Genomic DNA, 15,302 nt, shown 5'->3' on the forward strand with positions numbered 1-15,302 from the left:
CTGTGTGGTGCTTTACTTCATAAGCCTTTGTAAAAGTCAGCCTATTCACTGGACAAGGAAGTTTATTTATTGTAAAAGATAATGTTCTCTTCTCAAATGCAGTATTTCTTTTCCATTGTATCTGAGAAATTTAGTTAGGTTGTGAAGATTTCCATCTATTCCCTCTCTTTCTTACTTTTTCCCATTTGAGGTATCAGCCAGAAATCTTGATATAATGCTCTGTCTTAAGAAGCAGTTATACTAATACTTCCAAGAGCCCTACCTCCCAGGCTTCTTTAAGAACATCAAAGATCTCTAAACCCTTCCTTACACTAATCCAAAAACATGTCAAATGTTTTATGCTTAATGAAGCTGATTCTGCAGGTGAGAACAGGTGAGAAAATTAAGTGATTGCTCACAATTCACATATGTATTTATTTATTTATTCTTTTAGACTTCAGAATATCCTTCAAAGCACGAAGTGAGCAGTCTTACTGGTAGAACTGTCCTAAGTGGGGGTTTTTTATTTTACCTAGGAAATTGAGATTTTTTTAAAAAATATGAATTGAAGCTAGAATTTCATTAGTACAATATCTTGAAATGTCTACAATGTAGTATCATCACTGCATCATCTTCTTTCTCTTTTTCGCTCCATTGTGCATGGCATGTGGGGTTACTTCATTCCATCTCATTCATTTCCTAGCTCAAAAAAACAGCAATTCCTAAAAACAGATGTTCCCTTATAAGTGTTAAATTTTTTATTAAATATATTGGGATGACATTGGTTAAAAGATAATATAGGTTTCAAGTGTACAGTTCTATGATACATGGTCTTCCTTTTGCATTGTGTGTCTACCATCCAAAGTCAAATCATCTTCCGTCACCATATATTTGGCTCCCTTTGCCCTTAACTACCCTCACCCCACTTCCTTCTGGTAACTACCATACTATTGTCTGTGTCTATGAGTTTTCAGTTTTATATCCCACATATCAGTGAAATCATATGGTTCTTAGCTTTTTCTGATTGACTTATTTTGCTTAACATAATATACTCAAGGTCAATCCATGTTGTCGCAAATGGAAGTATTTTATCTTTTCTTAATGAATGAGTAGTATTCCATTGTATATGTGTACATCTTTATCCAGTAATCTATCGAAGGGATATTATTTTGAAATTGGTGGCTAGTGAGGGTGTTAATCGTTGGACTGAGAAGTCAAATGTCTTATCTTTTTTTTCCATTTTTTTTTATTAAATCTTTATTCTAGATTGAGGCCGTGACAGTCTCCTACTCTTGGTCTCATGCTACTCTGATATGTTACTAAAATAGTTTGCTCTCCCTAAACACAGCATGCATCTATAGACCATTTATTACTTTTATTTGGTATGCCATTGTTGATTTTCATCTGCCTACCTTGTTCTGTACTTACCCCAGTTAATTTGCCCAAGGTCCTATTCTAAATTATCTATTACCATTTAGGCCTTCACACTATCTAATTGAATAAAATGAGCTATTACAGATAACCAGTTTTACTTTTGGCCAATTGATATATTCCTAGCCAAACCTCCGCAACTTTAATATTTTTTGACAATTGTGTACTTCACAACTACATGTTCTTTTTCCAGCAATCTTGCTTCCTTCCAGTTGACCTCAAAGAAAGATGAAGCAATTGTATGTCTCTTTGAGAATTTTAAGGTCAAAGCCTGATAACTCCCTTGTATCTGGAGCATTTATCTTCATCCTATGTCAATGTCTCATCTTCCTCATGGTCTCTTTTTCAAAGCTTTGACCTCTATGAAATTTATTTCCTATAACTTATTAGATTATTCATTTTACCTAACTTTTATTTAGAGAAAGCCTTCCTCTGACCTAGACCTTTCATGAAATACAAGCTCTTTGTATATGCTCAGAAACAGACTGGGCAATATTAAAGGACTTCTAGACCTTAGCCCACTATTCTGCAGTGCTCCTGGAATCTGGTGTTAGAACTCATAGGCGGTATATTTAATTATCTTCCTGTAAGATGTAATGAAACTAAACTCACCAATAAATGTACTAAGAGCCATGTGGTTTTAGTTGTAAAATGAGTTCCTTTTGTCTCGTTATTTTGTCAATAAATAGGTTCTTTCCATCTATCATGTACTTACCTTAAGTTAGTGATACCTTAGACTCATACATCTTAGTATTATTAGAAAGGGGTATCTCAAAGGGTCACTTTTTACATTCAGAGTTTCTTCATCCTATCATAGTGATAATTTTGGATTTTCCAGGATGAAATAGAAAAATAACACATTTGGTATTCTTGTAATAGAGATATTTTATATTAAATACTATAAGATCCTATTCATCCTGAATTGGGGAATGGGGCATTCTTGTTAATTGAATACTGCAGTTAGCTTAAAATTTCCAATTGATTACCAATTTAACCAAGTAGACAATTATACCTTTAGCATTTTCTTTATGATTCATGGCTTTGGGTAATCTTCATACATATCCATTGTTATCATTATATAGAATTTGAATTTTTGTTCAGATTCAGACTAAAGAAAATGATGTAGTAAGTAAATATTTTAACAGCAATATTTTTGTTTTCAACCAAAGACAATTTAATCATAGCATTTCTAAGGAACAGAGATAGAAAAATAATTATTAAGATAGCAAGGAATAGGCTTTAGGTATTAAGGCAAATGAAGTTGGGCCTTTTAATAAGCACATCATACTTTCATTATACCTGAAAACAGGATTAAAATCAATTCATAAATCATTCATTGAGCATGTGTTGTGTGCTAGGCCCTGTGTGAGGGAACATAAAAAAGCAAAAGATTAAGGACTAAGTCTATCTGTGTATCCCCTGCTACTAGCCCAATCTCTAGTACATAATATAGATGCTTGCTGTTAAATGAGAGTTTGTGTGCTGAAACAACATGCAGTATCCAGCTTTATTTCTGTTTGTTTGTTGGTTCCCATTAATTTTGTAATCCAGTAGGACAAAGTGTTAGTAAGCTAGAATGTCGAAGTTTTAATCCTGTATATGCTATTTTTAATGATAGCTTCATTGAAATATAATTCACATACCATATAATTCACCCATTTAAAGTGTAAAATTTAGTGTCTTTTAATATTTGTTCAAACATCACCACAGTCAATTTTACTATATTTTCATCACCTCACAAAGAAACCCAAACCCATTAGCAGTCATCCCCCACCTACCCCCATTTCCCCACAGCCCTAGGTAACCACTAATCTATTTTTGTCTCTGTACATTTGTCTATTCTGGGCATCTCATAATGCCGTTATACTATCAAATTACTATATAATTTTTAAGTTGGTTTGTCTATGTGATACATAAGAAAGCCAATGTATGCTATCGTCTTTAGAGGCATAATTTAAGGATGAATGTAATCATAAGCTCTTTGATACTGGTGAGGAGAAATAATACAAATCCGAGAGAACACAATTGGAGTTAAATCTAAGTAACTTACTAATAATCAAATTAATTTTAAAAATCTAACTTGTCTTAGGTTGAAAAGCCATTGCTTGAAATATGCATATGTATTAGAGTAGGTTATGAATACAGATTTAGTATTGTATATATACAAAGCTCTAATTCATTAAAATACATACTCATGACTTTTGTTAGTAACTGACTACATATTGTAGTTATCAACAAGGCAAATTGTGGTTTACATGTAAGTAAAATTTATGTCTTCCTTTAGAAAATGAAGTTGAAAAGCCAAGACTTCTATGGGCTCTTTACTTCAATATGAGAGATTCTTCAGACATCAGCAGGAACTCTTATAATGATTTACCATCCAACGTTTATGTCTGCTCTGGCCCAGACTGTGGTTTAGGAAATGATAATGCAGTCAAACAGGTAAGGCTGTTGGTGTTTTTCAGTCTTGTGTTAAGAAGTTGGTGTGGTAGGGAAAGTGAAATGTTTTTTCCTCTGTGGGTTGGGAAAAGAGACTAGAAAATTATCTCTCATTAATACCATCTCTATAATTTGCCCTTAAAATTTTTTTCTATAAACAATAAAACTACTTTAAAGTATCAAATACTTTCACGTTATTGAATATAATGATGAACTACAAGAGTTCATTTATGAATTCCACTGTTGGAATAAGAATAGAAAATGCTACAAATACACATTCAGAAAAATGAATTTGTAATGCCAGTATTCTAAAGAAACATTGTTTCTAATGTAAACTGTTGGTCTATCAGTGTATTATTTTGAAATTCACAGACTTTTTTCTCTGTCAACCTGAGTCATTTAAAAAGGAGAGTACCTAGTAAGACAAACAAAATTTAATTTTAAAATGGTCTTAAGGAAGGCATTATCTTATCTAGGAAAAGAACACGTAACATAGTTTTTCACAATTAATATGATTCCTTTAATGTTTTCACACAAGCCAGTGTCCCAAAGGCTGCTATTATAGTTGCTGAGGAGTGTGTTAAATGAAAGTGGAATTTTGTGACAGTACTTCTGGGCAGGGCTATGAAGAGGTGTGGGGCAGGCTGACACAAACTGCTGAAAGTGAACTATGATTCCATTAAGCTGAAGGTTCATATGCATCTATAAATATACTTTTCTGCACTTGACAGAAAGTAAAGAATAGAAAATATCATTTTTGAAGCACAAGTCTAAACTTGCAAAAGACATAGTTGTCATATATGGCAATTAAATCAATAAATGGATAATTTAACATTGTTCTAAGACCACAGAAGGAAGTTTCAGTCCAACTGGAAACAAGGATCTTATAGGAGCAAATAGCCTCATTGAACCTTTAATTTTTAGTAATAGTGGCAAGGCCATGACCCATACATTTACAGTTTTTGCCAGAGTCTTTGTTTCTCATCTTCAGGGTCTAATGGTGATCCTGGATAATCATATTCAGCCAGTGATTACAAAAGCAGGAAGTCACAACTCTCATCCATCATTCTTTCTATTAGTTTAATAGGAATCCAAAATGGTTCAAGATCTACATTTATGGCTTAAAATTACCAAGTCATTTTTGCTTTGATGTTCCAATTTTTTCCAAGCAGAAATTGCCAACAAGTTTTCAGCCAGGTAGCTTAGGTCATTTTTATTCCTGAGTGAACTTTAATGTTTTTTAACCAAAATGGAAGGCCTTTAAAACAACAGCTTATTATACAAGTGCTAATGTGATCTAAACTGCAAGCTATAATATTATAATTAAATTATAATTTTATTATGAAGTAATTTGCTTCCCAAGAATATAGTTTTCAGGAGTGTAATATTGTCACAGTAGATTATAATAATAATGCTGGTTTGGGTACTAATTATTACATGCTATTAAATATAAGTAATCTTAAGTTTGTTACATAGCTTTTAACTTCACATTAGGGAGAAAATATTATAATTCCTACTTTAAAGGACATCAGTAATAATGTATAAATAGCCAGTTTATTCAGATGAACTGTGTTTTAATTTCAGTATATCATCCTGTGTTCATCCCATTCACTAATTGATGACTTCCCTTTGCTAAATTGTCTATAAAAGCTCTACTAGGCTTTTCCTATGTAGAAAACATAGGCACCTCCTTTTCTTTTTTACAAATAAAACTAGTGGCCCGTTGCATGAAGATTCGCACAATAGGCCTTTCTTCCCCTGGCGGCCGGCACCAGTTTTCCTCTGGCACCCGGGACCCAGGCCTTTGGTCCAGCCGCAGCAGTGAGGCTTGGCTTCTCCGCTGAGGCCACAGCAGCAAGGCTTGGCTTCGCCCCCGATGACCCAGGTCCCAAGCCCCTCCTTAAGCAGAGCCCAGGGCCGGCGGGAAGCTTGGCTTCCTCCATCACCGGGAGCAACCCAAGCCTCCTGCTCGCTCCAGCTCCGTGACCGCTGCCATCTTCAGTCATCTTCAGTCTTTGCTCTGCGCCTGTGTATGCAAATTAACCGCCATCTTTGTTGGGTTGATTTGCATAGTTGCTCTGATTGGCTGGTGGGTGAGGCGGAGTGAAAGAGTGATGGTTAATTTGCATGTTTCTCTTTTATTATATAGGATGCTTCCTTTTACCAGCTAGCAAGTTTGCGTCTGCTTTAAATATATATATATATATATATATATATATAATGATTTCAGAGAGGGGAAGAGAGAGAGAGAGAAACATCAATGATGAGTGAGAATCATTGCATTGATCAGCTGCCTCCTGCACACCCCACACTGAGTGTTGAGCCCACAACCCAGGCATATGCCCTGACCTGGAATCAAACCATTACCTCTTGGTTCATAGGGTGACACTCAAACACTGAGCCATGCCAGCTAGGCTGCATCTGCTTTTCTTATTTGCAAATGTATAGATGTTGAAAAACATAGACCTATCTTCCTTGTGTTCATATGGAACTATTTATGATTTGAAGACATGCTAAAAATATCAAATGATCTCTGTTTGATACTCACAAATTAAAGTTGTGTGCCAGAGCACACTAAGACATTCCCTGTTATCACCACAATGATAGCTGTGATTCTTTCTGTGACTTGCTAGTTTTTGTAGTTTATATTACGTTTTTTTCTGAGCTTAATATATGATCTCTCTTAATACAGCTATTGTATCATTTACCCACACATACTGATGAACAGACTTGTCTATGGGCCCCTATTTCCAAGGCAATGATAGCTCACTCCTCCTCATGGGCCCCCATCCCCTAGTATAGTGGTCGGCAAACTCATTAGTCAACAGAGCCAAATATCAACAGTACAACGATTGAAATTTATTTTGAGAGCAAAATTTTTTAAACTTAAACTATATAGGTAGGTACATGGTTATTAACTTAATTAGGGTACTCCTAAGGCTTAGGAAGAGCCACACTCAAGGGGCCAAAGAGCCGCATGTGGCTCGTGAGCCACAGTTTGCCAACCACTGCCCTAGTAGCTGTCACTACCATGGGAACAATAATAGTTAAATAGTACTATACTCTTTGTATTATATTTCAGGTATAAAATGAGTTAAATTGGCTAGTTTGGGCTGGATTGGCAACCTAATCACCATTTAGAACATTGTTTTTATGGATAGATTAGCAACTCACTTAGGATTTTTGGCACATTTTTAAGTTGAAGATCAGCTTTATAGGTCGTATGAACTATCACTATCATTAACTTCTGCCATTGTGGGAGAGGGCAATTTTAGGTATCATATTTTCTGAAGTTGCCATTCATTGAGCATTTTCTGTGTGCTAGACACTATCCTAAGCATCTCATATATAGTATCTTATTTGGTCCGTATAACAACCCTATGAGGTAAATATCCATGGTCCCCATTTTACAAATAAGGAAGCTAAGGCCCAAAGGGGCTAAATAACTCGCCCAAAGATAACTTAGCTGATAAGTTTTTGAGCCAAGATTTAACCTCAAATATTGTTGGACCCTAGTGCTTGTGCATTCATCTAGTGTGCTATGCTACCTTTGTCTTGTTAATGTGGATATATCCTAAATGCATTTAGCTGCTGAATTGCCAAAATATTTATTTTATTTTGTGTGAATGTATGTTAAATAAACATAGGCATATCTTAAATAACTCAGGTTGTCCTCTTTGTACTTTCCAATGTAAGGGAACCAAGTCACAATATAATTAGCCATTTTTAATTATTTTAACCACATGAAACTCTTTACCCTTTAGGCTAACTTCTGGTTTATAAGGGGCATGGAGAATTAAAAGTTGACAACTAACTACTCTGAATTGACCCCTTTATGAGAACTCTCAGAACTGGGACTTAATTGGCAAATGCAACACAGCCAATAACGTAACATTAGATAGACTTTCCAGAACATGACAGTTGACCAAAAAAGGTTCCAGCAGTTAGAAAGATACTTCAGAAATGCTAGAGTCTGGCTGTAGAAAATTGGCATCAGTAAAGGCCAGTGGCAAATGGGCTGAAGGTGAGAGTTCCGTAGGCTGGTAGAGCACAAATCAGGGTAGTGCAATTGCTTGGCACTCTTAGGAAAGAGATTGTTTATGACAGAAATATACGAAAACAGATCTAGTGGGATTCAGCCACAAGGACTAGGGTTCAGGAGGAAGTCTATCTTATAGGGAGGTGGTGAAAGGGAGACAAGGTGTGAGACACAGAACTAGAATAAAAGTAAAAGTAGCCGAAACCGGTTTATATTCAACATTTGTGCAACATACAGTTTTTAAAGGTCTGCCAATCATTAAAATATACTGTATATTGAGCTTCTCCATGCCTTGAACTAAGGATTCAGATTTGACTAAAACGCAGTCCTTGTCATCCCTAAATAAATCACTGTTTAGTAAAGGAGGAAAATGTGTCAACAAATGGCAGTATAGTGTGGTATATGTAATAATAGATAATATCCAAACTACAGATGTAATACAGAGGGGCCATGAAATCTATCTAGGAGTTAGAGAAAGTCACAGAGAGGGATATAAAAGATGAATAGCAATTCCCCATCTAAATGGAAGACAATCAAATTGCAACATTTCAAATGTTATAGCCTCTGCACCTAGCCCAGGCTAACATAATGGCCTGTTTAAGAAAGTACAAATAAACAAGTGTTAGTGAAGCAAGAAATCTGAGAGGTAGAGATGGATTGAAGTAGATGATGATAAGACTAGAGAACGTAGGCCAAAAGGATTTTTGTAAACCATATTAGGGATCTTGGATTTTTATCCTATTTGAAATGTGGAGTCACTGGAGAATTTTAAGCTCCAAAGTGGCATACACAGAATTTCACTTTCCATATACCTCTCCGAGGGCAGCATGGAGATGGATTACATGGGAGAATCCTAGAGGCCGGGTTATGAAATGTTGCTGTTGTCTAGGGGAAAGGTGGTGCATGCCTGGGCTATGTCTGTAAGAAAGGAACAGGTAGAGTCAGGAACTAGAAGATAAAATCAACAGCATTTGATGATTGATTGCATGCAGAAGGTGCAGGGGAGGGAGAACTTTATAGACAGACAAGGTAGAGATAAAAGACAAAAAATCTATTAGAGAAACTCAAGTGTTAGGTGGAGGCTCTGTCTGACTTCCGTCCTCCTGCTTCCAAGGACTAAGTGTCCCCAGCAATGAAGTATGGTGAGTTCCTAGGGTGGAGAGCAAAGCAGATGTCTCAAATATTCTATTTTAAAATATCCATAGTAAAATGACATGTACTAAAAATATGCCCTTAAACTGTGCTCAAGAAAGAGAGAAGCTGTTTTTCTCTCCCTGTGCAATCTTTCAACTCCGCATCAAAGCTCAAAAGTTTCTGTTTACTACGCCTCCATCCATTCCCAAAGAATTCCAGTTTTAATAACCTGGTGTAGGAATCTAACTGTACATAGCAGCATGGGAAATAGATTAAATTTTGCAGCCATGGTGCTCTCTATTGCAACTACTAAACTCTGCCATTACAATGCAAAAGCAGCCATAGACAATAGATAAAGGAATTAGAATGGCTGTGTTCTAATAAAACTTTATTTGCAAAATCAGTCAGCAGGCTGGATTTGCCCTGGAGGCCGTGGCTGTCAACTCACGACCTAATTGATGGCCTTCTGTGTACCTTGGGAAGGAGAGTTGAAGTGGTACAGAAAGACATATGGCCTTTAAAACAAGCATATATCTTAAAACTCTGAGTGGCTTTCCTTTACCTATAGGATAGAGTGCAAGCTCCCTAGATTGGCAGGGATTCTTTTTTTTTTTTTTTTTTTTACATATTCACCTCTTTCTTTTATATAAGAATAACACATATATACATGACGATTCTGACAAAACAATTTCAGAGATATTAAAAATATTCTCAAGTTTTAAAGATGGTGTGGAATAAGTTTTAACAATATTCCACATGAATGGAAACCCCTGATTTAATTCCATAACTTTCATGCCAGAAGCATGGTTGGTTTTACTTTTTTTTTTAAACAGATCTTGGTATCATATACATTGTCTTATTAATAATTAAGGTATTTTGTTTACACAGTATCTCAGTGTGGACAAAAAAACTTTTAGTATTGATTATTTGCTATGATGTTGAAAACTTTTAAAGTCTTTCAACATAAGAAAATAGCTGCACACATTTGAATGTTTTCTTATAAAACACAATCTTAAAAGAAGTAATGATGATTGGTCTTTGCTTTTTCTAGTAATAAGTTTTGTCTTATTTTTTCACATAGTATAAAGTATATTCTTATGAAGGGTTGCATTAAGATCCAGTAGTTCTTCAACAATGTTGCCAAGTAACCATATGAATCCCAAATGCAGCAAAGGTGAACAATCTTCATAGCGCACTTTCACCTTATTAAAGTTGAAGCTGCTCCTTTCGGATATTTTTCCACTTCAATGTGAAGTAGATTGTTAGGGTTTCGTTAGTGGTTTCATATGTGGCTTTAGAAGAAAACGGTTTTGATTTCTTTCATAGTTCACAGTTCTCCAATGAGACTTGTTTGGAAATCATATAGTCCAGGGATGTTTTGAATAACCAAATGCTCTTTAGTAGATGAAGTCTTTGAATGCAACTGTAATAAGCATCTACATCCTTAGCTATATTGCCAGTATATCCTGGAACCAAAGTAAAATGGTTTTCTTGTTCCCACAATCTGCTTAATTGTTGTTTTAAAATCTGAATATTTCCATCATTTAAAATTTCTGTTTTGGACGACAGTTCTGACCACCACCTTTTTATGACTGCTTGAAGCCAGTTTAAACCAACTATTATATATTCTTCAAATTTGCTTTTAAGTAGTGACTTTACAAGGGGCAACAAGTCTACACAGCAGCCGAGTAAGATGTATTGTTTTTCTTCCTGTAAACTATTGGTAAGCACAGGAAGGCAATCCACCACCACTCCAAGGTCTTTCATCCTCACCAAATAAACTACAAGTTCACTTATACTTCTCTTTTTCCAGAAAGTTAAAGCTACCTTCAATCTCAAATTCCTGCTGAACAAAACTTGTGCCATTGTTTCATGATCCTGAGAAACCTCAGAAAAAAACCCACTGTATTTTGATGATGCGCTTTCTGTCTGTGAAGAACCAGAATAACTGGAGTTAAGCAAATATGTTCGACTACCATGGTGTAATTTTTCAGGCGGGTGGCCTGCACAAGCCAGTTCATTTTCTTTATTTGCCATGTCACATCCCCCACTTCTAGGGGACTGTTTCCTTTTAAAACAAGAATTTGGAAAAGGATAATGAACTTTCTTTCTGTGGTAGATCACCGTACGTAGTTTATCTGGACTTTTAATAGCGTGTCCAACTGTTCTATTTATGTAAGCAGCCAACTGTTTTGGAGATTTCTTAACCTCCTTCATGTTCTTATTAGTGAAATTAGAGATCCTTTTTCTAGGACGATCAATGGAATGATCCTCAATATTATTATAAAAGTTCTGTTTTTTAACATTGTGGGTTTCAGATGCCAAAATCTCTTAAATACTGGCGCCTCATCGTACCGCTGTGCCTCAGTCGAGCCCTGGCGCTGACCAACTGTGCCCGGAAGCCTAGAGAGTCCCCGGGCTCCCGGGCCGAGCCCCACTTAGGGCCATTCAAAAACGGCCGTGCCAGGGATTCTTATCTAACAACTAGAGGCCCGGTGCACAAAAATTTGTGCACTCGGGGGTGGGGGATCCCTCAGTCTGGCCTGTGCCCTCGGGGGATGACCACCTGCTGGCTTAGGCCTGCTGGCTTAGGCCTGCTTCCCAGGGGATTGGGCCTAAGATGGCAATGCAGCCCGGCAGCCCTCAGGGGATGCCCACTTGCCAGCAGGGAGCAGGCCTAAGCTGCAGTCGGACATTCTTAGCGCTGCTGAGAGGCAGGAGAGGCTCCCACCACCACCGCCACCACCGCTGTACTGGCAGCCATCAGCTGGCTTGTGGCTGAGCAGAGCTCCCCCATGTGGGAGCGCACTGACCACCAGAGGGCAGCACCTGCATTGAGCGTCTACCCCCTGGTGGTCAGTGTGTGTCATAGTGACCAGTCATTCCCAGTCTTTCTGCTGTTAGGGTCAGTTTGCATATTACCCTTTTACTATATAGGATAGAGGCCTGGTGCACGGGTGGGGATGGCTGGTTTTCCCTGAAGGGTGTCCCGGATCAGGGTGGGGGTCCCGTTGGGTGCCTGGTCAGCCTGGGTGAGGGGCTGATGGCGGTTTGCAGCTGGTCACAGTCCCTTCAGGGTGGAGGGGTCCCCACTGGGGTGCCTGGCCAGCCTGGGTGAGGGGCTGATGGCTGTTTTCAGGCTGGCCAGCGACTGAAGCTCCCAGCCTCTCCTTTTTTTCTTTTTTTTTATTCTGAGATTTATTTACCTTCTATAATTGAAACATTGTTGCCATCACTGACGCTCCCAGCTCTGAGGCCACCGCCGGCTGAAAGCAGGTATCTGGGGTTTGTTTAGCTTCTATAATTGAAACATTGTTGCTTTCGGGCTCAGAGCCGGGCCGTGGCAAGCAGGGAACCTTGGTTTCCTCCATCACTGGAGCAAGCAAGCCTCATGTTCGCTTCAGCTGCATGGCTGCCGGCCGCCATCTTGGTTGGCAGTTAATTTGCATATCGCCCTGATTAGCCAATGGGAAGCATATCAGAGGTATGGTTAATTACCCTTTTTGTCTTTTATTACATAGGATTAGCTTTATTCATTTAAATAAATGTAGGGATATGTTTAGAATAGAGTAGCAATGCTACTTGCCACATTTACTTTCTTGTGTGTATTTGTTGTTAATTATGATCACATTTAATTTCTTCTTGTCCTATCCTGCCAGACTAAACTCTGCTAAAATGTTAGCATTTTAAATTATATTATGATGAATAACAATGATAATAGCTACCATATATAGAGGCTTAGTCTTCGCTATTTTATAGACAAAGAAATTAAGGCTCAGAAGTTGTGTAAGCATTCCCAAATCACATTGCTGCTAAGTGGCAGAGCCAGTAATCATGTACAGATATATATTCATAGCACATGATCTTAAACACTGTGCTATACTCCTTAAAGCCCAGGGGGAGAAAAATTATACCAGAAAATGAAATAATTGAGCAAACAATGAAATATTTTCTTGATTTGAACAATGACTTGTTAAAATTATTATATGCTCAATTAGACAATATGGATATCACAAATAGATTCTATTCAGAAATTATGTAAAGGATATTAAGGGAAATTGTATTTGACTGACATGTAGACTGAATGTCCTTAAAGTCTCAACTATCAGAACACTTTATAAAGAATCTGATCAGGTACTTATATACTTGAAGGATGGATCTGAATGCATTCATAGAATTAGAGGGAGAGAAGTCATGGAATTCTGAAAGCAGATTTTAGAAGGTCATATATACTGGGTAAAGTTCTATAACTTAGAGATTGTGTAATATTTTTTAACTAGGCCCGGTGCATGTAATTCGTGCAAGGGGGAGGGGGGTTTGTCCCTCAGCCCAGCCTGCACCCTCTCCAATCTGAGACCCCTCGAGGGATGCCCCTCTCACAATCCAGGACTGCTGGCTCCCAACCACTCTCCTGCCTGGCCTGCCTGATTGCCCCTAACCACTTCTGCCTGCCAGCCTGATCACCCCCTAAGGACTTCCCTGCCAGCCTGATCGACCCCTAACTGCTCCCCTGCAGGCCTGGTCGCCCCAACTGCCCTCCCCTGCTGGCCCGGTTGTCCCTAACTGCCCTCTCCTGCAGGCCTGGTCCCCCCCAACTGCCCTCTCCTGCAGGCCTGGTCCCCCCCAACTGCCCTCCCCTGCAGGCCTGGTCCCCCCCCCAACTTCCCTCCCCTGAAGGCCTGGTCCCCACAACTGCCCTCCCCTGCAGGCCTGGTCCCCCACAACTGCCCACCCCTGCAGGTCTCGGTCCCCCCCAACCGCCCTCCCCTACTGGCCTGGTCACCCCCAACTTCCCTCCTCTGCCAGCCCAGTCACCCCTAACTGCCCTCCCTTGCTGGCCTGATTGCCCACAACTGCCCTCCCTGTCGGCCATCTTATGGCGGCCACCTTGTGTCCACGTGGGGGAGGCCATCTTGTGTGTTGGAGTGATGGTCAATTTGCATATTACCTCTTTATTAGATAGGATAATGCCAGAAAGGCATATACATTTTAAACTGATGTCCAAAAAGTATTGTGTCCTTTCTTCCCTGGCCAGGCTGAGACCATCTTCCAGCAAATCTGCCCCAATGAAGACTTCTGTCCACCACCTCCAAATCCTGAAGACATTGTTCTGGATGGAGACAGTTTACAACCAGGGACTTCAGAATCCAGTGTCGTACCAGAGGCTAATTCAGAGACTCCCAAGGAAAGTGCAAACCTGTGGAAGCCAGAGGAGCACTCTGAATAACAGATATACACCAAACTTCAAATATTTGTCCCACTTTGGAAGTTCCTCCAGGCCTCAGAGTTTTCTTGATTGAGCAGCAGCCAATTGTCATGCAGAATTACCAAGAGAAACCAGGTCATAAAAATGCAAAAGGGATTTTCCTTAAAGAGGACATTCTAAGAACACAAAGTACTTCTAAAGCACATTGACTCACCTGCTTTAATACACTAAACCTGTAGAGTTATCAGATTAAAATTATAAATGGATTGGTTCCCAGGAATATAACTTTGGAGATGAAAATGATCATATGCATTGTTAATAATTCTGTACTTTTGGTACAGATTTTGCTACATGAAATGTTTATTGTTGTTTAGTCCACCCTATACTGCTGACCAGAGGGCCATGATCACAGTAAAGAGCACATAATTCTTACAGGCTTCGGCTACAGGAGCTCTGACCTCCCCAGATTTCAGGAAAGTGAACTCTGTCAGGTCACAGACTCATGAGAAATGGAAAGAACCAAGGAATGTATCCCTTGCCTTACCTTTCCAACCTCCTAGGTGAATCCAGATGTAAAGAAAACTTCTCCAGCCTCTCAGGCTACTCCTAACTCCTCTACCCATTGTACAGCCCTCTCCTATCTCTTTAGTTCCTTCTTTCTCTTCCCTTTTGTAATGCTACACAAATCAGGGACACTGGAATCACATTATAATCTATTTTGTTATACAGATTCAGATCTTTCTTAAGTCAAATCATGTTTTCTGAATCCCAACTATAGCATGTGCTAAATGCACAATACATATCTATAAGCCCCAAGTATTGGACCTGCTCCTCAATACCAGCAATATAAAAGGTTCCACTATATGAGAGTATGGAGTCTGAATACAATTGCAGTAAGTTGCACTAATTAAGATATTTTACTTTATTACAGTCTTAGAGTTAAGGCCTCTTGAATAGACCATGCAAATTTATGTAAATAGCTAATCAGGGTAGACCAATAATAACTAAAAAAATTTTGATAGCTTTACTATAGCAATCTACTAGTATATGTAGAGCAAGAAGGAGATAGTCTGT

At 38.5% G+C, this 15,302-nt stretch overlaps 1 protein-coding gene and 1 pseudogene across 1 annotated transcript in view; one reads left to right on the forward strand and one right to left on the reverse strand.

The window, feature by feature from the left end:
• The window catches only part of CHM (CHM, Rab escort protein 1), a 245,439-nt gene extending 230,868 nt beyond the window's left edge, over positions 1-14,571 (forward strand). Inside the window, exons 14-15 of the mRNA XM_006082803.3 lie at positions 3,695-3,852; positions 14,058-14,571. Coding sequence (XP_006082865.1) covers positions 3,695-3,852; positions 14,058-14,249 — 350 coding nt within the window. The 3' untranslated portion in view covers positions 14,250-14,571. The remainder of the gene's footprint in view (positions 1-3,694; positions 3,853-14,057) is intronic.
• On the reverse strand, positions 10,343-13,934 carry LOC102438254 (annotated as a pseudogene).
• Positions 14,572-15,302: the final 731 nt, after the last annotated feature.

This window comes from Myotis lucifugus, unplaced genomic scaffold (genome assembly GCF_000147115.1).
Source record: "Myotis lucifugus unplaced genomic scaffold, Myoluc2.0 scaffold_4, whole genome shotgun sequence".
Classification (NCBI taxonomy): domain Eukaryota; kingdom Metazoa; phylum Chordata; class Mammalia; order Chiroptera; family Vespertilionidae; genus Myotis; species Myotis lucifugus.